The 18,839-nt window shown below is 37.7% G+C and overlaps 1 protein-coding gene across 11 annotated transcripts in view; it reads right to left on the reverse strand.

Annotated features, from left to right (window-relative positions):
- Nucleotides 1–18,839, reverse strand: part of ATRX (ATRX chromatin remodeler) — a 195,421-nt gene that overhangs the window by 136,507 nt on the left and 40,075 nt on the right. For 7 of the 11 annotated variants that reach the window (XM_027095637.1, XM_027095634.1, XM_027095633.1 and 4 more), the window contains 2 exons: nucleotides 12,706–12,736; nucleotides 5,606–5,718 (listed from right to left, as the gene is read on the reverse strand). In XM_027095637.1, coding sequence (XP_026951438.1) covers nucleotides 5,606–5,718; nucleotides 12,706–12,736 — 144 coding nt within the window. The remainder of the gene's footprint in view (nucleotides 1–5,605; nucleotides 5,719–12,705; nucleotides 12,737–18,839) is intronic. The other 4 variants (XM_027095636.1, XM_027095638.1, XM_027095642.1 and 1 more) reach the window with 1 other exon arrangement.

The raw sequence follows: 18,839 nt of genomic DNA on the forward strand, positions 1-18,839 counted from the left end.
GCTCACGGGCCCAGCCGCTCCACGGCATGTGGGATCCTCCCAGACCGGGGCACAAACCCGCGTCCCCTGCATCGGCAGGCAGACTCTCAACCACTGCGCCACCAGGGAAGCCCCCCAGAGATCCCTTAAACTCTCACTTTCTAAAATTCTTCTTTTTTTCTGTTCTGATTGGGTGGTTTCCACTATTCTGTCTTCCAAATCACTGAGGTGTTCTACTGTATCAACTATAATGTCCTCTACTGTATTTTCCAATATTGTGTTCTTCAGTTCTGACTGTTTCTTTTTTATATTTTCTCTTTGTTGAAGTTCTCACTGTGTTCCTCCATTCTTCTACCTAGTTTGGTAAGCATCTGTATGACCATTTCTTTGAATTCTTTATCAGGTAAATTACTTATCTCCATTTCATTAAGATTTTTTTCTGCAGTTTTACCTTGTTCTTTCATTTGGAACATATTCCTCTGTCCCCATTTTGTTTGACTTTGTGTTTCTTTCTATACATCAGGCAAAACAGGTACCTCTCCCGGTCTTGAAGGCATAACCTCAGTTAAGAGCATCCGCTGTGTAGTCTGTGTGTGCCAGGCAGCTTTGGCAAGCCGGCTGGAGCCTAATAAGTCATGAGCCAGGGGGTCCTGGGGCACTGTATACTCAGGCTGCCTTGGTAGGACGCCTATAGCTTGTGTGGGCCAGAGGTATGCTGAGGTGGCCTTGGAAGGCCAGCTAGAGAACGTGGACTATGTTCCCACTTGTGCTATCAAGGTAAAGGAGGACCACAAAAAATGGTGCTCTCTAGCACCTTCAACATTGGAGATAGTTCCAGCAGTTCCCTGCCCATTTAGCAGACACTCTAGGGTTAGTAAGTGGATTTCCTTCATGTACAGTCTAGATCTCCTTTAAACCACTGTTTTTTCTCTGTGCCCCAGGGGAGGCAGGTCTGTACACAGGCCCCTTAGTGATATCCCTCGCCACGGCAGTACACCACACTGAAGTGGGGCTCCCATCAATACTCTCTCTCTGTGTCTCCTACCAATCTCTATGTGGTCCTTGTATCATTTGTTGTGGAGAAGCTGTTTAATCAGACCTCAGTTCTTCTGCAAGAGGCATCACTCTTTACGTAGCTGTAAATTCGGTGTGTCTGTGGGGAGGGGTGAGATCAGGGTCTTCCTACACCACCACCTTGGACCAAATGCTGAGTTTTATGCTGGTTCAACCTTAGTCGCAAGAAGGCTATCAGAAGTAGTGGGGTTGCAAGCTCAAACAGCATATCCAGAAGGACAGAGCTATCCAAGTCTTAAATTCCACTGATGGAGCTAACTGGCACCTTTCCTAAGGAAAAAAGGCTTAACAATTGGGAATTCAGCCATTAATACTTCTTTCTTCCATGGGTTGACCCTACTCCAATTTGTGTCTGCTTTGTGTCACTGTTCAGTTTCCTCACATCATTGTGTTCAGTATTTTGGCCAGAATTAATAATTGGTATCTGTGAGAGATATCTGTTTATCCATAAAGAGCTACTCTGCCACTACCAGAAGCAGAACTCCCCAACTAACTACTGAATATAGAACTGTGACACTATGATTTCATTCTAAAGACAAAAGGAACTTTAAACAAATATTTAACACTAGTTAGGTTTCTTTATTGTGATGATTTGGTTTGCAAATTTGAAACCACGTGGATACAATGAAGACTGATCAACTGAGTACATAAACTGAGGATAATGGGAGCCATCTTTCTGTTGCAGTAAGAAGTTAAAATACAAAAAGAGGAAGACTAGAATGATGTCTGTAGTCCAAAGTAAAATTAAAAGTATCAATATCAGTGCATGAAAACATAACACATATACTGGCTTTCTCTGCTAAAGGGCCTGGAAGCAGACATCCTGGCGGCAATGAGCACATCATACACCCAGATATTGCTTTCTAAATACCATATCCCTCTAAAAGGAATCAGAACTCCTTGGAGAAATAACTGATTCCATGGCTGGGGAAGGGACAGTGCAAAGTAAATAATGAACATCTTGTGAGAGCAGAAAGTAAGAAAGTGCTCAAGGTTGATGAAGACTTGTGAAAAGGTCTGCAGGAGCCATACAAAAGGGGTTCCCACTAGCCAATACTGGTACAATTTGGATATTAAAATAATGACAGTAAGAAAATGTTCATGGAAAAAGAAAAAAATTAGTATATACTAATATAAACAAATGAATACAGAGCACAGAAATGTAAACTTCTCCCTTATAGTAATATGCCAACTAAAACATAGGAGGAATGATAGATCAGAACATCATGAATTTGAACCCATCATAGTAACATATCATTGAGCCACAAGAATCGTGAATGGATGTGGTGTAGGCAGAATTTCTAGGAATGGTCCCCAAGATTTCATGATCCCGAATCTTCAGAACCTGTGAACGTGAGGAAATAACACTCCCATGGTTTTGCTATGTAAAATGGCACAGTTGACCTTAAAAATGGGAGCTCACTGGGAAGTGGTGAGAATGAGGGGGTCTAGTCTAATCACATGAGACCTTTAAAGTAGAAAAATGACTCCAGCTCGTGCAGAAGGTGCAGAGAAGCAAAAGGATAAGTCAGAGAAATTCAAAGCATGAGGAAGACACATGTTTTTGATGTCTTTGTAGATGGCGGGGGCCATGTGAGAGGAAATTAAGGAGCTGAGAGGATCCTGGCCAACAGTCAGCAAGAAATGGGGACCTCAGGCCTACAACCACAATGAACTGAATTCTGCCAACAACCTGAATGAGCATGGAAATGGATTTTTCCACAGAGTCTCCAGAAAGGAACATAGTCTTACTGTCACTTTGACTTAGACCTTGTGATTCCCTTAGCAGAGCTCATCAAAATCCACCTAGACTCCAAACCTACAGAACTATGAGATAATAAATTTGGGTTGGGACTTCCCTGGTGGTGCAGTGGTTAAGAATCCACCTGCCAATGTGGAGGATGCAGGTTTGATCCCTGTTCCAGGAAGACCCCACATGCTGCAGAGCAACTAAGCCCACGTGCCACAACTACTCAACCTGCACTCTAGAGTCCGCAAGCCACAACAACTGAGCCCACATGCCACAACTAGTGAAGTCCGCACACCTAGAGTCCTAGAGTCCGTGCTCCGCAACAAGGGAAGCCACTGCAATGAGAAGCCTGCACACCACAACGAAGAGTAGACCCCGCTTGCCACAACTGGAGAAAGCCCACGTGGAGCAACGAAGACCCAATGCAGCCATAAATAAATAAATAATCCGGGTTGTTTTAAGATGCCAAGTTTGTGGTAATTTGCAGTAAGAAACCATAAAAGCTCACTTCTGATGATGAAAAGAATACCTAAGGGGGCTTCCCTGGTGGCACAGTGGTTGAGGGTCTGCCTGCCGATGTAGGGGACACGGGTTTGTGCCCCGGTCTGGGAGGATCCCACATGCCGCAGAGTGGCTGGGCCTGTGAGCCATGGCCGCTGAGCCTGCGCATCCGGAGCCTGTGCTCCGCAACGGGAGAGGCCACAGCAGTGAGAGGCCTGCGTGCCGCAAAAAAAAAAAAAAACAAACAAACAAAAAAAAAAAAAAACCTAAGTTAATTTCAAAGTAATCTTCAACAAATTAGTTACAAAGGAATAAATCATACCTTTACAGTGGCTTAACCTAGAAAAACAACCATAACCAAGTAACCTAAGTTAACATCACCAATAAACGGGGAGATTACATCACATACCTTGTGATATGATGTATGGACAAGAACATAATGCCACTTACATGGCAATCCTGCCAAAAATTAAAAATCCCAATCTAATTATAACTAATCAGACAAATCCACATTGAGGGACAACCACCAAAATAATATATCTGTACATTTGATAAATGTTATGGTTCCAGCTTGTTTCAGATATGAAAAGGCTAAAGACCAAATAACTATTTACAATGTGGCATCTTCAACTGGATCCTGGACTTGCGGGGCGAGAAGTTACCTGTGAAAACACTGTTGGGGCAATTTATGAATTAAGACTACGGACTGTGGATTAGATAAAAGTACATATTTCATTTTATTCACCTATTTATCCCTCCCATTGTTATATGTAACTTCCTGTATTTTGGTGTCACCATTTCGAATTATTTTCCTTCTCATTTAAGAAAACCCTTTACTATTTCCTCTAGTGTCGGTGTGCTGACATCAAGTTCTCACTTTTTATCTTTACTCCACCTTCACTTTTCAAAGATGTTTTCACTGAGAAAACTTTGACTCTGGCAATTATTTTCATTTCTCACTTTAAATAAATCATTTCTTCATCATCCAGCTTCTAAAATTCCTGTCGTCAAATGAGCTATCAGTGTTACTGTTGTTCAGAACATTCAACATTCAAAAAGCAAAGACATTTTTCCTCTGGCTGCTCCTAAGATTGTTCTCTTTGTTTTCGTTCTTTAGGAGTTTAATTATGATATTCATAGTTGTAGTTTTCTATTTATCCTGCGTGGGGTTCATAGTGTTTCATGAATCTACAGCTTGATGTCTTTCTTCACTTTTATAAAATGCTCAGCGAGGGACTTCTCTGGTGGTCTGGTGGTAAAGAACCCACCTTACAATGCAGGGGATGCAGGTTCGATCCCTGGTCAGGGAGCTAAGATCCCACATGCCATGGGGCAACTAAGCCTGTGCGCCACAACTACTGAGCTTGCGCACCTCAACAAGAGAGCCTGCGCACCTCAACAAGAGAGCCTGCATGCTGCAAACTACAGAGCCCTGGAGTCTGCGCGCCACAACTAGAGAAGAGAAAATCCTCAACGCCACAGCTAGAAAGAAGCCTGAGCACCACAATGAAAGAGACGGCACACCACAACTAAGTCCCGACACAGCCAAAAATAAATTAAATAAATAAATAAATAAATCTTTAAACAAAAAAAAGAAAATGCTCAGTGAATATCTCATCAAATTCAGCTTCTGACCCATTCTCTCTTTTCTCCTTCTGGTACTCTAATTACACATATGGCTGAACTTTTCACTGTGATCTATCACTCTTCACCCTTTTTGTACATATTGTGTTTGTGTGCAAGTACGTGTGTGTGCGTGTGTGCGTGTGTGCGCGTGTGTGTGTGTGTGTGTATTCACCTCTTATATATGTGGCTACCCTTAAAAACCTCAAAACAAATGATGGTAATCATCATATATGATACAAGAATACTTTTAAAAAGGAAAAATGGAGGTAGAGAGGAGATGTTGTTTTTTATTAAAAACAAATTTATGTACCAAATCTACTCAAAGAAGTTATCAAACAATATAAAAATGTAACTCGCAATACATGCATAACTTCTAGGATAATATATTTCTGTACTATTCCTACAACTTCTAATACTATCTATTTTAAACAGATAATCTCATCACCCACCTCTATAAAGCATTTCTATTACACACAAAACCCTAAGTATATGCTTCTCTAAGCACCTATAACCATAAAACCTTATACTTTTTACTTATCTGAATTAAAATCTCAAGTATCAGATATTATCTAACTACTAGATACACAGGGGCTATTAAAAACTTTAATAACTGCACCTGCTCAAAAATAAATGGAAAATAGACTAGAAGATGTTACACATCCTTTTTCAATTTACCTGTGCTTTGGTTCATCACAAGTCTTGGAGGAGAACTTGTTTCTTCAGATTCTTCTGATGAGTGTGCCAGAAAGTCATGAAGCTTCTGCACCAATGTATTCAACTTGCTTTCACTGTCAAAATAAAAATTTTAAGAATATCCTAACTTACCAGGTCATATATTAAATTAAATATAAAGTTTAACAAACTGAAAATATATCTACACTGTAAGTGGTCTGAAAGAATGCATACTTAAAATAAGAATTAAAGAAAATGAATTTTCTTTATTTCACTGAGGATATGAAAACATGAGTAACAAAATCTACCTGTACACTTATCTACAATCAAAGTATAATTCAAGGACTGTGATAAACCATAATGGAAAAGAATATGAAAAAGAATGTATATATATGCATATATGTATACCTGAATCACTTTGCTGTACACCTGAAACTAACACATTGTTAATCAACGATGCTCCAATACAAAATTAATTTTTTTTAAAAAAGTATAATTCAAGGACTGTGATAAACCATAATAGAAAAGAATACGAAAAAGAATGCATCTATATACATATATGTATAACTGAATCACTTTGCTATACAACAGAAATTAACACAACACTGTAAAATAACTATACTTAAATAAAATAAATTAAAAAATTAAAAAGTACTATTCAAGGAAAATGCTGGTAGTATGAGATTTTGCTTTACATCATTTAAAATAATAATCCAGTAATGTATCAAATATATTTCCTGAGCACTTAGTCTCTGGAAGCCTTCAGTAGTTCTTTTGTTTATTATTCTATTTTCTGCTTAGAACAGAATAAATGTATAAATGACCAACACTAAGATGAATAGAACAGGATCTAGAAGAGCTCACAGATTCCCATGGAAATATTTATGTAACTAAATTATCACAGCATATCCTATTAAGTTATGTAATAAGTGTATCTGTAATCCAACAAACAGGGTTATAAAAAGTTAAAATTTAGGGCTTCCCTGGTGGCGCAGTGGTTGAGAGTCCGCCTGCCAATGCAGGAGACACGGGTTCGTGCCCCAGTCCGGGAAGATCCCACATGCCACGGAGCGGCTGGGCCCATGAGCCATGGCCGCTGAGCCTGCGCGTCTGGAGCCTGTGCTCTGCAACAGGAGAGGCCACAACAGTGAGAGGCCCATGTACCGCAAAAAAAAAAAAAACCTTAAAAGTTTAAAATGCAGAAAATAAACATATACCCCATTTCTAATAAAAGATTTCCTAAACTGAAAAGCAAGAAAGAAAAGATAAAACTTATTTCATTGGAATTCAAAACTTCTGTGTATGAAAAGATACCATCAAGAAAGTGAAGAGACAACCCACATAGCTGATGACAACTATTTTCAAATCATATATCTGAAAAAGCATTAATAATCCTTTTATAGGGCTTCCCTGATGGCACAGTGGTTGAGAGTCCGCCTGCCGATGCAGGGGACACGGGTTCGTGCCCCGGTCCGGGAAGATCCCACATGCCGCAGAGCAGCTGGGCCCGTGAGCCACGGCCGCTGAGCCTGCGCGTCCGGAGCCTGTGCTCCGCAACGGGAGAAGCCACAACAGTGAGAGGCCCGTGTACCGCAAAAAAATTAAAAAAAATAAAAAATAATAAAATAATCCTTTTATAAAATATATACCCTTTTAATAATGTAAAGAATTCTTACAATTAAACAGTAAAACGGCAAATCCAATTTGAAATGGGTTTTAAACAACTTAGATATACAATAACTCAACAACAAAACACCAAACAACCCAACTGAAAAACGGGCAGAAGACCTAAATAGACATTTCTCTAAAGAAGACATACAGATGGCCAGCAGGCACATGAAAAGATGCTCAACATCGCTAATTATTAGAGAAATGTAAATCAAAACTACAATGCAGTACCACCTCATACCAGTCAGCATGGCCACCATTAAAAAGTCTACAAATAACAAATGATGGAGAGGGTGTGGAGAAAAGGGAACCCTCCTACACTGTTGGTAGGAATATAAGTTGGTGTAGCCACTGTGGAAAACAGTATGGAGGTTCCTCAGAAAGCCAAAACAGAATTACCATATGATCCAGCAATCCTACTCTTGGGCATATATCCAGACAAAACTATAATTCAAAAAGATACATGCACCCCTGTGTTCATAGCAGCACTATTCAGAATAGCCAAAACATGGAAACAACCTAAATGTCCACTGACAGATGAATGGATAAAGAAGATGTGGTACATATATACAATGAAATACTACTTAGCCATAAAAAGAACAAAATCATGCCATTTGCAGCAACACGCATGCAACTATAGATCACCATACTAAGTGAAGTAACTCAGGAAGAGAAAGACAAATACCACATGATATCACATATGTGGAATCTAAAATATGACATAAATGAACCTATGTATGAAACAAAAACAGAATCATAGACATAGAGAGCAGACTGGTGGTTGTCAAGGGGGAGGGGGTTGGGGGAGGGATAGCATGGGAGGTTGGGGGTAGCAGATGTAAGATTTTATATATAGAATGAATAAATAACAAGGTCCTACTATATAGCACAGAGAACTATATTCAATATCCTATGATAGACCATAATGGAAAAGAATATTTTTAAAAAAGAATGTATATATATTTATAACTGAATCACTTTGCTGTGCAGCAGAAATCAACACAACTTTGTAAGTCAACTATACCTCGATAAAAAACAGAAGTTAGATATACAATTCTAAGAATATACACAAATAGGAAGCACATGAAAAAATGCTCAAGATTATTAATCATTAGAGCAAAATATAAATCAAAACCACAATGAGATACTATTTTACACTCTTTAGAATGGATATGATAATAATTTTTTAAAAAATAAGGGTTGGCAAGGATGGAAAGAAATTGGAACTTACGTACGCTGCTGGTGGGAATGTAAAATGGGAGTCAGTATGAAAAACATTTTAGTAGTAATTCAAAAAGTTAAACACAGAGTTACCAAATAACCCAGCAATTCGACTCCTAGATATATACCCAAGAGAATGAAAACATATGCCCACACTCAAAAAACTAAACACAAAAGTTCATAGCAGCAATATTCATAACAGCCAAAAAGTGAAAAGTACCCAAATATCCATCAACTGATGAAGAGACAATGGGATATTATACCCCAATTAAAAGGAATGAAATATTCATCTATACTAAGCACGGATGAACATTGTAAACTTTGTGCTAAACAATGCAGACACAGGGCTTCCCTGGTGGCACAGTGGTTGAGAGTCCGCCTGCCGATGCAGGGGACAGGGGTTCGTGCCCCGGTCCAGGAAGATCCCACATGCCGCAAAGCAGCTGGGCCCGTGAGCCATGGCCACTGAGCCTGTGCGTCTGGAGCCTGTACTCCGCAACGGGAGAGGCCACAACAGTGAGAGGCTTGCATACTGAAAAAAAAAATGCAGACACAAATTCCTACATATTGGATGATTCCATTTATATATGTAAAATGTCCAAGTAGGCAAATCCACAGAGGCAGAAAGTAGATTAGTGGGTGCCAGGGGATAAAGGAAGGGGGAAATTGGGTGGTATAAGTTATCTTTTGGGGGCAATAAAAATATTCTAGAATTAGAAAGTGGTGACAATTGTACAATATTGTGAATTTAGTAAAAACTTTAAAAACTAAATTATATACTAAAATGGTTTAAATGGTTAATTTTATTTTATGTGAATTTCACCTCAACGGAAAATGCAAAATAGAGAAAGGAATTCAAGAATGTATGTAAGTAGGGCTTCCCTGGTGACGCAGTGTTTGACAGTCCGCCTGCCGATGCAGGGGACACAGGTTGGTGCCCCGGTCCGGTAAGATTCCACATGCCGCGGAGCGGATGGGCCCGTGAGCCATGGCCGCTGAGCCTGCGCATCCGGAGCCTGTGCTCCGCAACGGGAGAGGCCACAATGAGAGGCCCGTGTACCGCAAAAAAAAAAAAAAAAAGAATGTATGTAAGTAATAAAACTTTACATAAGAAATAAAACTTCTGCATGCAACCTCCAAAAAAATAACCAAAATTTAATAGGCAAACTCATCTGAAAATAAAGAGAGAAAGATTCTTATTATACTAAATAATACTGGGAATTCCCTGGCAGTCAAGTGGTTAGGACTCCATGCTTCCACTGCAGAGGGCACGGGTTTGACCCCTGGTGGGCGAACTAAGATCCTGCATGCCATGTGGCATGGCCAAAAAATAATAAAAATACTAAATTCCCAGTAGATAAATGAATAAAAGACAAAAAATTTTTTAAAAAGGGAATATAACTGTGTAACCAAAAAAAATGGGAGAAAAAGCACACCGACCTCACTAATCATCAAAAGAATGCACATTAAAACATTAGGGGCTTCCCTGGTGGCACAGTGGTTGAGAGTCCGCCTGCTGATGCAGGGGACACGGGTTCGTGCCCCAGTCCGGGAAGATCCCACATGCCGCGGAGCGGCTAGGCCCCTGAGCCATGGCCACTGAGCCTGTACGTCCGGAGCCTGTGCTCCGCAAAGGGAGAGGCCACAACAGTGAGAGGCCCGCATACCGCAAAAAAAAAAAATTAGGAAACAGGTAACATCTCAGTCAGGCCTTCATGGGCCAGATACCATCCTGATTCAAGCAGGGTGCTGGGCTCCAAACCCAGTGGCCCCTCTGTACCATTTTTCTACGTTTGGTTAGGAAGATCCCAAGATATTTAGTGAACGAAAAAGAAATGAAATTAACAGGCATACTGCAACTAGACATTGTGTGTGGGATTTTGGTTGTTTTGGTGGAGAGGGTTGTTTTAAATAATCTTAAAACAAACTTGACTCTAGAATATAGGTACCAAGAGGGTATGGTTTCTACTTTTTGCCATAACCTTCCTTTGGAAATGAACCAGATGTACAAAAAAATTATCATCAAGTCACTCAGTATCCTTAATTTTCAATTAGAGAATGGAACCAGAGGAAAAGACGCTACATGTCAACCAATGGCACACAATATTCCTGGTAACCAAAATCTAAAAATAAGAATGGACGATGTCATTCTACATCTTGTTTCATCAACAGATTACCAAACAGCAAAAGCGCTGTACTTTAGAAATGAAAGAGCACAGCAAACCAGCATAATGATTATCGCACTCATTCCTAGAATTCACAGCAATCCAACCACAAAGCCAGCTATCACATGAATTCATACTGTAGCTGAACAAGGTCAAGACTATGGATAAATCAATGCAGCCCATTAATAGTACCTCAATATGAAAAAATTAAAACAAGAGGATACAATCAGAATTTTTTTGTTCTCTGAAGGACAGCATTCTTAGGAATGAACATATTTGTGTAATATTATATATTATGAGACCAGCTATAAGTCCAATGGTGAAAAAAAATTGATACTTAAAAAATTTGCCCACTCATTTGAAAAATCTTCTCTAAGGGCAGATGTGATATTTGGAAATAGCCAAATGTCATTTAGAGTCAAGTATGGTGAATAATGAAAGATTATCAGGTGCATTAAAAATAGTTTTTGCCAAAATTCAAAGTATTCCTGAAGACTTAATTTCTTGCATGTCTTAAATTGGTTACAAAAGGAGAGTTCTTGAAGTATCCTCAGGAATGACATCATCATTGGTTTCAGTATGGCCTCCAAGGGTGACTATTTAGAAGGGAAATATTCATTCATTTATAAAAGCTCTGATGTCAGCTTTTAAAATCTGCCTCATTTCTAGAGTCATACATTGGAGATGGTCCTTGGAATTAAGTCTTATTTGTGGAAATGATATTTTAAACACACCAAATAAACTGTTTGAAAGACAACACTTATCAACCCTTTTGTAAATTGAAGGATCTTTTCCTAAGGCAAAACTGCACACATTAACTTATCAGTTTTATAATTGTGAACTATTCTAAGTTATTTTTATTAAATCCAGACGTGGCTGTCACTCTCTTCCTCCTCCACCAAAATGTGAAGCTTACTCCACCAGTACTATACATTACTCAATTCTAGGTTCTAGGTACAAGTCCTTAAAATGATCCTTAAGAATAGTTAAAAATCTTGATTGAAGAAGAATCTGATCAGCCTTCATACTCACAAACACACAATTACAACATGGGCTTGATATAAATGACCAATGACATCTAATCTACCTATCTTCAAGAGAACCAAAAAAAATCTAAATTCCTAATGTAAGCTAACCATATCATAAATGACTGGATTTCAGACAAGTTTTAAGTACTAATGTCAGTGTTTTTAACTATGGGCCATTTTCTTCACCCTGAATGTTTTACAACATTTCTTCCATGAGAAATGTGGAGTTCTAAAAATTACTAGTGTTTCACCTCTTTTGCATTATTTGGAGAAGTATATGTGTAAAGGAGCTAGCCTTTTTTAAATTAAACTTTTCATTTTGAGATAATCGTAGATTCACATGCAGTTGTAAGAAAGATCCTGTGTATGCATTACCCAGTCTTCCACAATGGTAACATCCTAAACTATTTTTCGGGAATTCCCTGGTTGGCCAGTGGTTAGGACACAGCGCTTTCACTACTGTGGGCGCAAGTTCAATCCCTGTTTGGGGAACTAATATCCCACGAGCCTCACGGCATGGCCAAACAAAAACAAAACAAAAACTATTTTTCATTTTCCCCCATTCATCTACCTGCTCACACAGATGGGTGGCTGTCTTCTAGCAATGGACCATATAGAGTCTCTAAAATTTGGACATATGTTCATGAGTATACTGACCAAAAATGGTCTTTTTTACAAACAAATCATTGGTAATTAACTTTACATTTTTGTTCACTTAACAACTGTTTAAAATAGCATATTATAATCCAAACTGGAAAAGAAGAGTAAACTTATCTTTGTCCACAGATGACATCTTACATGTACAAAACCTTAAAGATACCACAAAAAATTCTTAACAGTTAATACACAAATTCAGTAAAGTTGGTGGATACAAAATTCACACGCAAAAATCAGCTGCATTTTTCCAAACTAACAATGAACAATCCAAAAAGGAAATTAAAAAAAACAATGCCATTTACAATAGCATCAAGAAGAATTAAGTATTTAAGAATAAATTTAACCAAGGAATTGAAAGACTTACGGAAAGCCGCAAAACAGGAAAACTTTCACTGCTGAAAGAAATTAAAGACACAAATAAATATTGTTAAGATGACAATACTACCCAAAGTGATCTAGAGATTCAACTCCTATCAAAATTCCAACAGTTTTTTTCACAGACACAGTAAATTCCATCCTAAAATTCATGATGAATCTCAAGGAATCTTGAACAGCCAAAACAGTTGTGAAATACAACAAAATTAAAGAACTCACAATTCCTGACTTCAAAACTAACTGCAAAAGCAACAAGGATTTACTGTATAACACAGAGAACTACATTCAATATCATGTAATAACCTATAATGGAAAATAATCTGAATATATATATATATATAAACTGAACTACCTTCCTGTAAACCTGAAACTAACACAATATGGTAAATCAACTATACTTAAATTAAAAAAACAAAACTAACTGCAGAGCTAAAATAATCAAAACAGTATGGTACTGGCAAAAGGACAATCATATAGAACAATGGAATAGAGAACCCAGAAATAAAGCCTTGCATATATGTGGTCAACTGATTTTCAGGAAGGGTATCAACAACATTCAATGGGAAAACGACAGTCTTTTCAACATGGGGTGTTGGAAAAAATGAATAACCAAATGCAAAAGAATAAAGTGGACGCCTGCTTCACACCACATACAAAAATTAACTCAAAATGCATCAAAGACCTAAAAATAGTAGCTAAAACTATGAAACTCTTTAAAGAAAATAGAGGGGGAATCTTCATGACATTGGATTTCGTCATGCTTTCTTGAATATGATACCAAAAGCACAGACAACAACAAAAAATAAACTGGATTTCATCAAAATGAAAAACTTTTGTGCATCAAAGGTCACTATCAAGAGAAGAAAAGACAATCCACAAAATGGGAGAAAGTATTTCTGAATCATATATCTGAAATGGTATTGATAACCAGAAAACATAAAGAAATCCTATAACTCAACTCCAAAAAAACCAAACAACCAAATACAAAAATGGGCAAAGGCACAGCAATCAGATAAGAAAAAGAAATAAAAGGTATCTGAATTGTAAGAGAAGAGGTAAAATTGTGAATATATGCAGATGACATGATACCCTATACAAATATTCCTAAAGAGGCCACAAAAAAACTATTAGAACTAATAAATGACTTGAGCAAGGTAGAAAGATACAAGATTAATATACAGATAGCTATTGCATTTCTGGGGACTTCCATGGTGGTCCAGTGGCTAAGACTCTGTGCTCCCAATGCAGGGGGCCCTGGTTCGATCACTGGTCAGGGAACTAGATCCCACATGCCACAACTAAAAAGATCCCGCATGCCGCAACTAAAGATCCTGCATGCCACAACGAAGATCTCGCACACAGCAATGAAGATCCCACGTGCTGCAACTAAGACCCAATGCAGCCAAATAAACAAATAATTTTTTTAAAAAAAAGAAAAAAGAAATCTGTTGCACTTCTTTACACTAACAATGAAATATCAGAAAGAGAAAGTAAAAAAAATCCGATTTAAAATAGCATCCAAGGAGTTCCCAAGCGATCCAGTGGTTAGGACTCAGTGCTTTCACTGCCATGGCCTGGGTTCAATCGTTGTTCTGAAACTAAGATCCTGCAAACTGAACGGTGCAGCCAAAGAAATAAACAAAACTTAAAATTAAGATAATTTTTAAAAATAAATAATATGATACAACAGCATACAAAAAAATAAAATACCTAGGAAAAAAACCTAGGAGGTGAAAGACCTATACCCTGAGAACTATAAAACATGGAAAAAGGAAACTGAGAACTAGGAAAAAGGAAACTGAAGTTGACTCAAAGAAATGGAAAGATATTCCATGCTCTTGGTTTGGAAAAATAAATATTGGTAAAACGGCCATACTATCCAAAGCAATCTACAGATTTAATACGATCCTTATAAAATTACCCATGACATTCTTCACAGGACTAGACCACATAATCCTAAAAGTAACAGGGAACCACAAAAGACCTGGAATTGCCAAAGCAATCCTAAGGGAAAAGAACAAAGCTGGAGGCATAACTCTCCCAAATTTCAAACAATACTATAAAGCTACAGTAATAAAAACAGTGTGGTATTGGCACAAAAACAGACATACAGATCAATGTGACACAATAGAGAGCCCAGAAATAAACCCACACACCTAGGGTCAATCAACCTTCAACAAAGGAGGCAAGAATATACAATGGGGAAAAGACAGTCTCTTCAACAAGTTGTGTTGGGAAAGCTGGACAACCTCATGTAAATCAATGAAGTTAGAACATTCCCTCGTACCATATACAACAAAAAAACGTAAAATAAAGACCTAAACATGAGACATGACACCATAAAACTCCTAGAAGAGAGCATAGGTAAAACATTCTCTGACATAAATCATACCAATGTTTTCTTAGGTCAGTCTGCCAAGGCAATAGAAATAAAAACAAAAGTAATAAAATGGGACCTAATCAAACTTAAAACCTTTTACACAACAAAGGAAACCATGAACAAAGTAAAAAGAAAACCTACGGACTCAGAAAAAATATGTGCATGTGATGCGACCAACAAGGGATTAATGTCAAAAACATATAAACAGCTCATACAACTCAATAGAAAAAAAACAAAAACAACCCAATCAAAAAATGAGCAGAAGACCTACACAAACATTTCTCCAAAAAACAAATGGACAACAGGCACATGAAAAGATGCTCAACGTTGCTAATTATTAGAGAAAAGCAAATCAAAACTACAATGAGGTATCACCTCACACCAGTCAGAATGGCCATCAGCAAAAGTCTACAAATAGTAAATGCTGGAGAGGATGTGGAGAAAAAGGAACTTTCCTATACTGATGGTGCGAATGTAAACCGGTGCAGCCACTATAAAAAACAGTATGGAGGTTCCTTCAAAAATGAAAACTACAGTTACCATACAATCCAGAAATCCCACTCCTGGGCATATATCTAGAAAAGACAAAAACTCTAATTCAAAAACATACATGCAGCACAATGTTCATAAAAGGACGATTTACAATAGCCAAGACATGGAAGCAACCTAATTGTCCATCAACAGATGAATGGATAAAGATTGTGGTATATATACACAATGGTATACACAATGGTATATTACTCAGCCATAAAAAAGGAATGAAATAATGCCATTTGCAGCAACATGGATGGAGCTACAGATTATCATACGGAGACAGAAAAAGGCTAATATTATATAATACTATGTGTGAAATCTAAAAAATAATACAATGAATCTAAATATAAAATAGAAACAAACTCACAGACATAGAAAACAAACTTATGGTTACCAAAGGGTAATGGGGAGGGATAAATTAGGAGTATGGGATTATGAGATACATACCACTATATATAAAACAAACAACAAGGATTTACTGTATAGCACAGGGAACAATACTGAATATCTTGTAATAACCTATAATGGAAAAGAATCTGAAAAATAATACACATATACATACACATGTACACATATGGGGTTGGCCAAAGAGTTCATTCTGTTTTTTGCATAAGATGGCTCTAGTAGCACTGTCATCTTTAACTTCATTCGAAACAATTTTGTTAGACTGTATTGTGACAGCTGTCATATCAGCATGCATTTTAAAAAAGACTTACTAAAATTAGTGAATTTTTGTGTAGCCATTTTAATATCGAACATGGATTAAAAAAGCAACATTTTTTGCATAATATGCTTTATTATTTCAAGAAAGGTAAAAATGCAACTGAAATGCACAAAAAGTTATGTTCCGTGTATGGAGAAGGTGCTGTGACTGAAAAAATGTGTCAAAAGTGATTTACGAAGTTTCGTGCTAGAGATTTCTTGCTGGATGATGCTCCACGATCGGGTAGGCCAGTTGAAGTTGATAGCAATCAAGACACTAATTGAGAACAATCAACATTATACCACGTGGGAGATAGGCAACATACTCAAAATGTCCAAATCAAGCGCTGAAAATCATTTGCACCAGCTTGGTTATGTGAATTGCTTTCATGTTTGGGTTCCACATAACTTAAGCAAAAAAAACCTTCTTGATGGTGTTTCCACATGCGATTCTCTACTTAAACGTAATGAAAATGTTCCATCTTTAAAACAAATTGTGACAGGCGATGAAAAGTAGATACTGTACAACAATGTGGAACAGAAGAGATTGTGGGGCAAGCGAAATGAACCACCACTAGCCATACCAAAGGTCAGTCTTCAGCCGAAGAAGGTGATGTGTATATGGTGGGATTGGAAGGGAGTCCTCTATTATGACCTCCTTCCAGAAAACCAAACGATTAATTCCAACAAGTTCTGCTCCCAATTAGACCAACTGAAAGTGGCACTCGACGAAAAGCACCCAGAATTAGTCAACAGCAAACGCATAATCTTCCATCAGGATAACGCAAGCCAGCATGTTTCTTTGATGACCAGGCAAAAACTGTTACAGCTTGGTTGGGAAGTTCTGATTCATCTGCTGCATTCACCGGATATTGAATCTTCAGATTTCCATTTATTTCGGTCTTTACAAAATTCTCTTAATGGAAATAATTTCAGTTCCCTGGAAGACTGTAAAAGGCACGTGGAACAGTTCTTTGCTCAAAAAGATTAAAAGTTTTGGGAAGATGGAATTATGAAGTTGCCTGAAAAATGGCAGACGGTAGTGGAACAAAACGGTGACTACGTTGTTCAATACAGTTCTCGGTGAAAATGAAAAATGTGTCTTTTATTTTTACTTAAAAACTGAAGGAACATTTTGGGCAACCCATTATATACACACATATATATGTGTATGTATATATATGTATGTATATGTAAAACTGAATCACTTTTCTGTACACCTGAAAGTAGCACAATATTTTAAATCAACATACTTCAATAAAAAATAAAAATATGCAGCTCAACAAAAAAAAATTTAATGGGCAAAGGACTTGAATAGACATTTCTCCAAAGAAGACATACAAATATCCAATAAACACACAAAAGGATGTTCTACATCACTAGTCATTAGGGAAATACAAATTAGAACCATAATGAGATAACACTTCACACCCGTTAAGAGGCTATTAACCCCCACCCACACAAAAAAAAAGAGTAAAGAAAATAACAAGTGTTGGTGAGGATGTGGAGAAACTGGAACCCTGAGTGTGATGCTGTTAGGAATATAAAATGGCGCACCCACTGTGGAAAAACAGTATAGCAGTACCTCAAAAAGATAAACATAGAACTGCCATATGATCCAGTAATTCTACTTCTAAGTATATACCAAAAGAAATGAAAGCTGGGACACAAACAGATACTTATACATCAATGTTCATAACAGCATTATTCACAAGTGGCAAAAAGGGAAAACAACCAATACATCCATCAACAACAGATGAAAGGATAAGTAAAATTTAATATACTGGGTGGGCCAAAAAGTGCCTTCGGTTTTTTAAGGAAAAATAAAAGACACATTTTTCATTTTCACCAAGAACTTTATTGAACAACGTAGTCACCGTTTTGTTCCACTACCTTCTGACATTTTTCAGGCAACCTTATAATTCCATCTTCCTAAAACTTTTTATCTTTTTGAGCAAAGAACTGTTCCACGTGCCTTTTACAGTCTTCCAGAGAACTGAATTTTTTTCCATTAAGAGAATTTTGTAAAGATCGAAATAAATGGAAATCCGAAGGTGCAATATCTGGTGAATGCAGCAGATGAATCAGAACTTCCCAACCAAGCTGTAACAGTTTTTGTCTGGTAATCAAAGAAACATGCTGGCTTGCGTTATCCTGATGGAAGATTATGCGTTTTCTGTTGACTAATTCTGGACACTTTTTGTCGAGTGCCGCTTTCAGTTGGTCTAACTGGAAGCAGAACTTGTTGGAATTAATTGTTTGGTTTTCCGGAAGGAGCTCATAATACAGGACTCTCTTCCAATCCCACCATATACACAACATCACCTTCTTTGGATGAAGACTGACCTTTGATGTGGTTGGTGGTGGTTCATTTCGCTTGCCCCGCAATCTCTTCCGTTCCACATTACTATACAGTATCTACTTTTCATGGTCTGTCACAATTTGTTTTAAAAATGGAACATTTTTGTTACATTTAAGTAGAGAATCGCACGTGGAAACAGTCAAGG

This window comes from Aethalodelphis obliquidens, unplaced genomic scaffold (assembly GCF_003676395.1).
Source record: "Aethalodelphis obliquidens isolate GAN/ISIS:26980383/991018 unplaced genomic scaffold, ASM367639v1 scaffold92, whole genome shotgun sequence".
NCBI classification, from domain to species: Eukaryota; Metazoa; Chordata; class Mammalia; order Artiodactyla; family Delphinidae; genus Aethalodelphis; species Aethalodelphis obliquidens.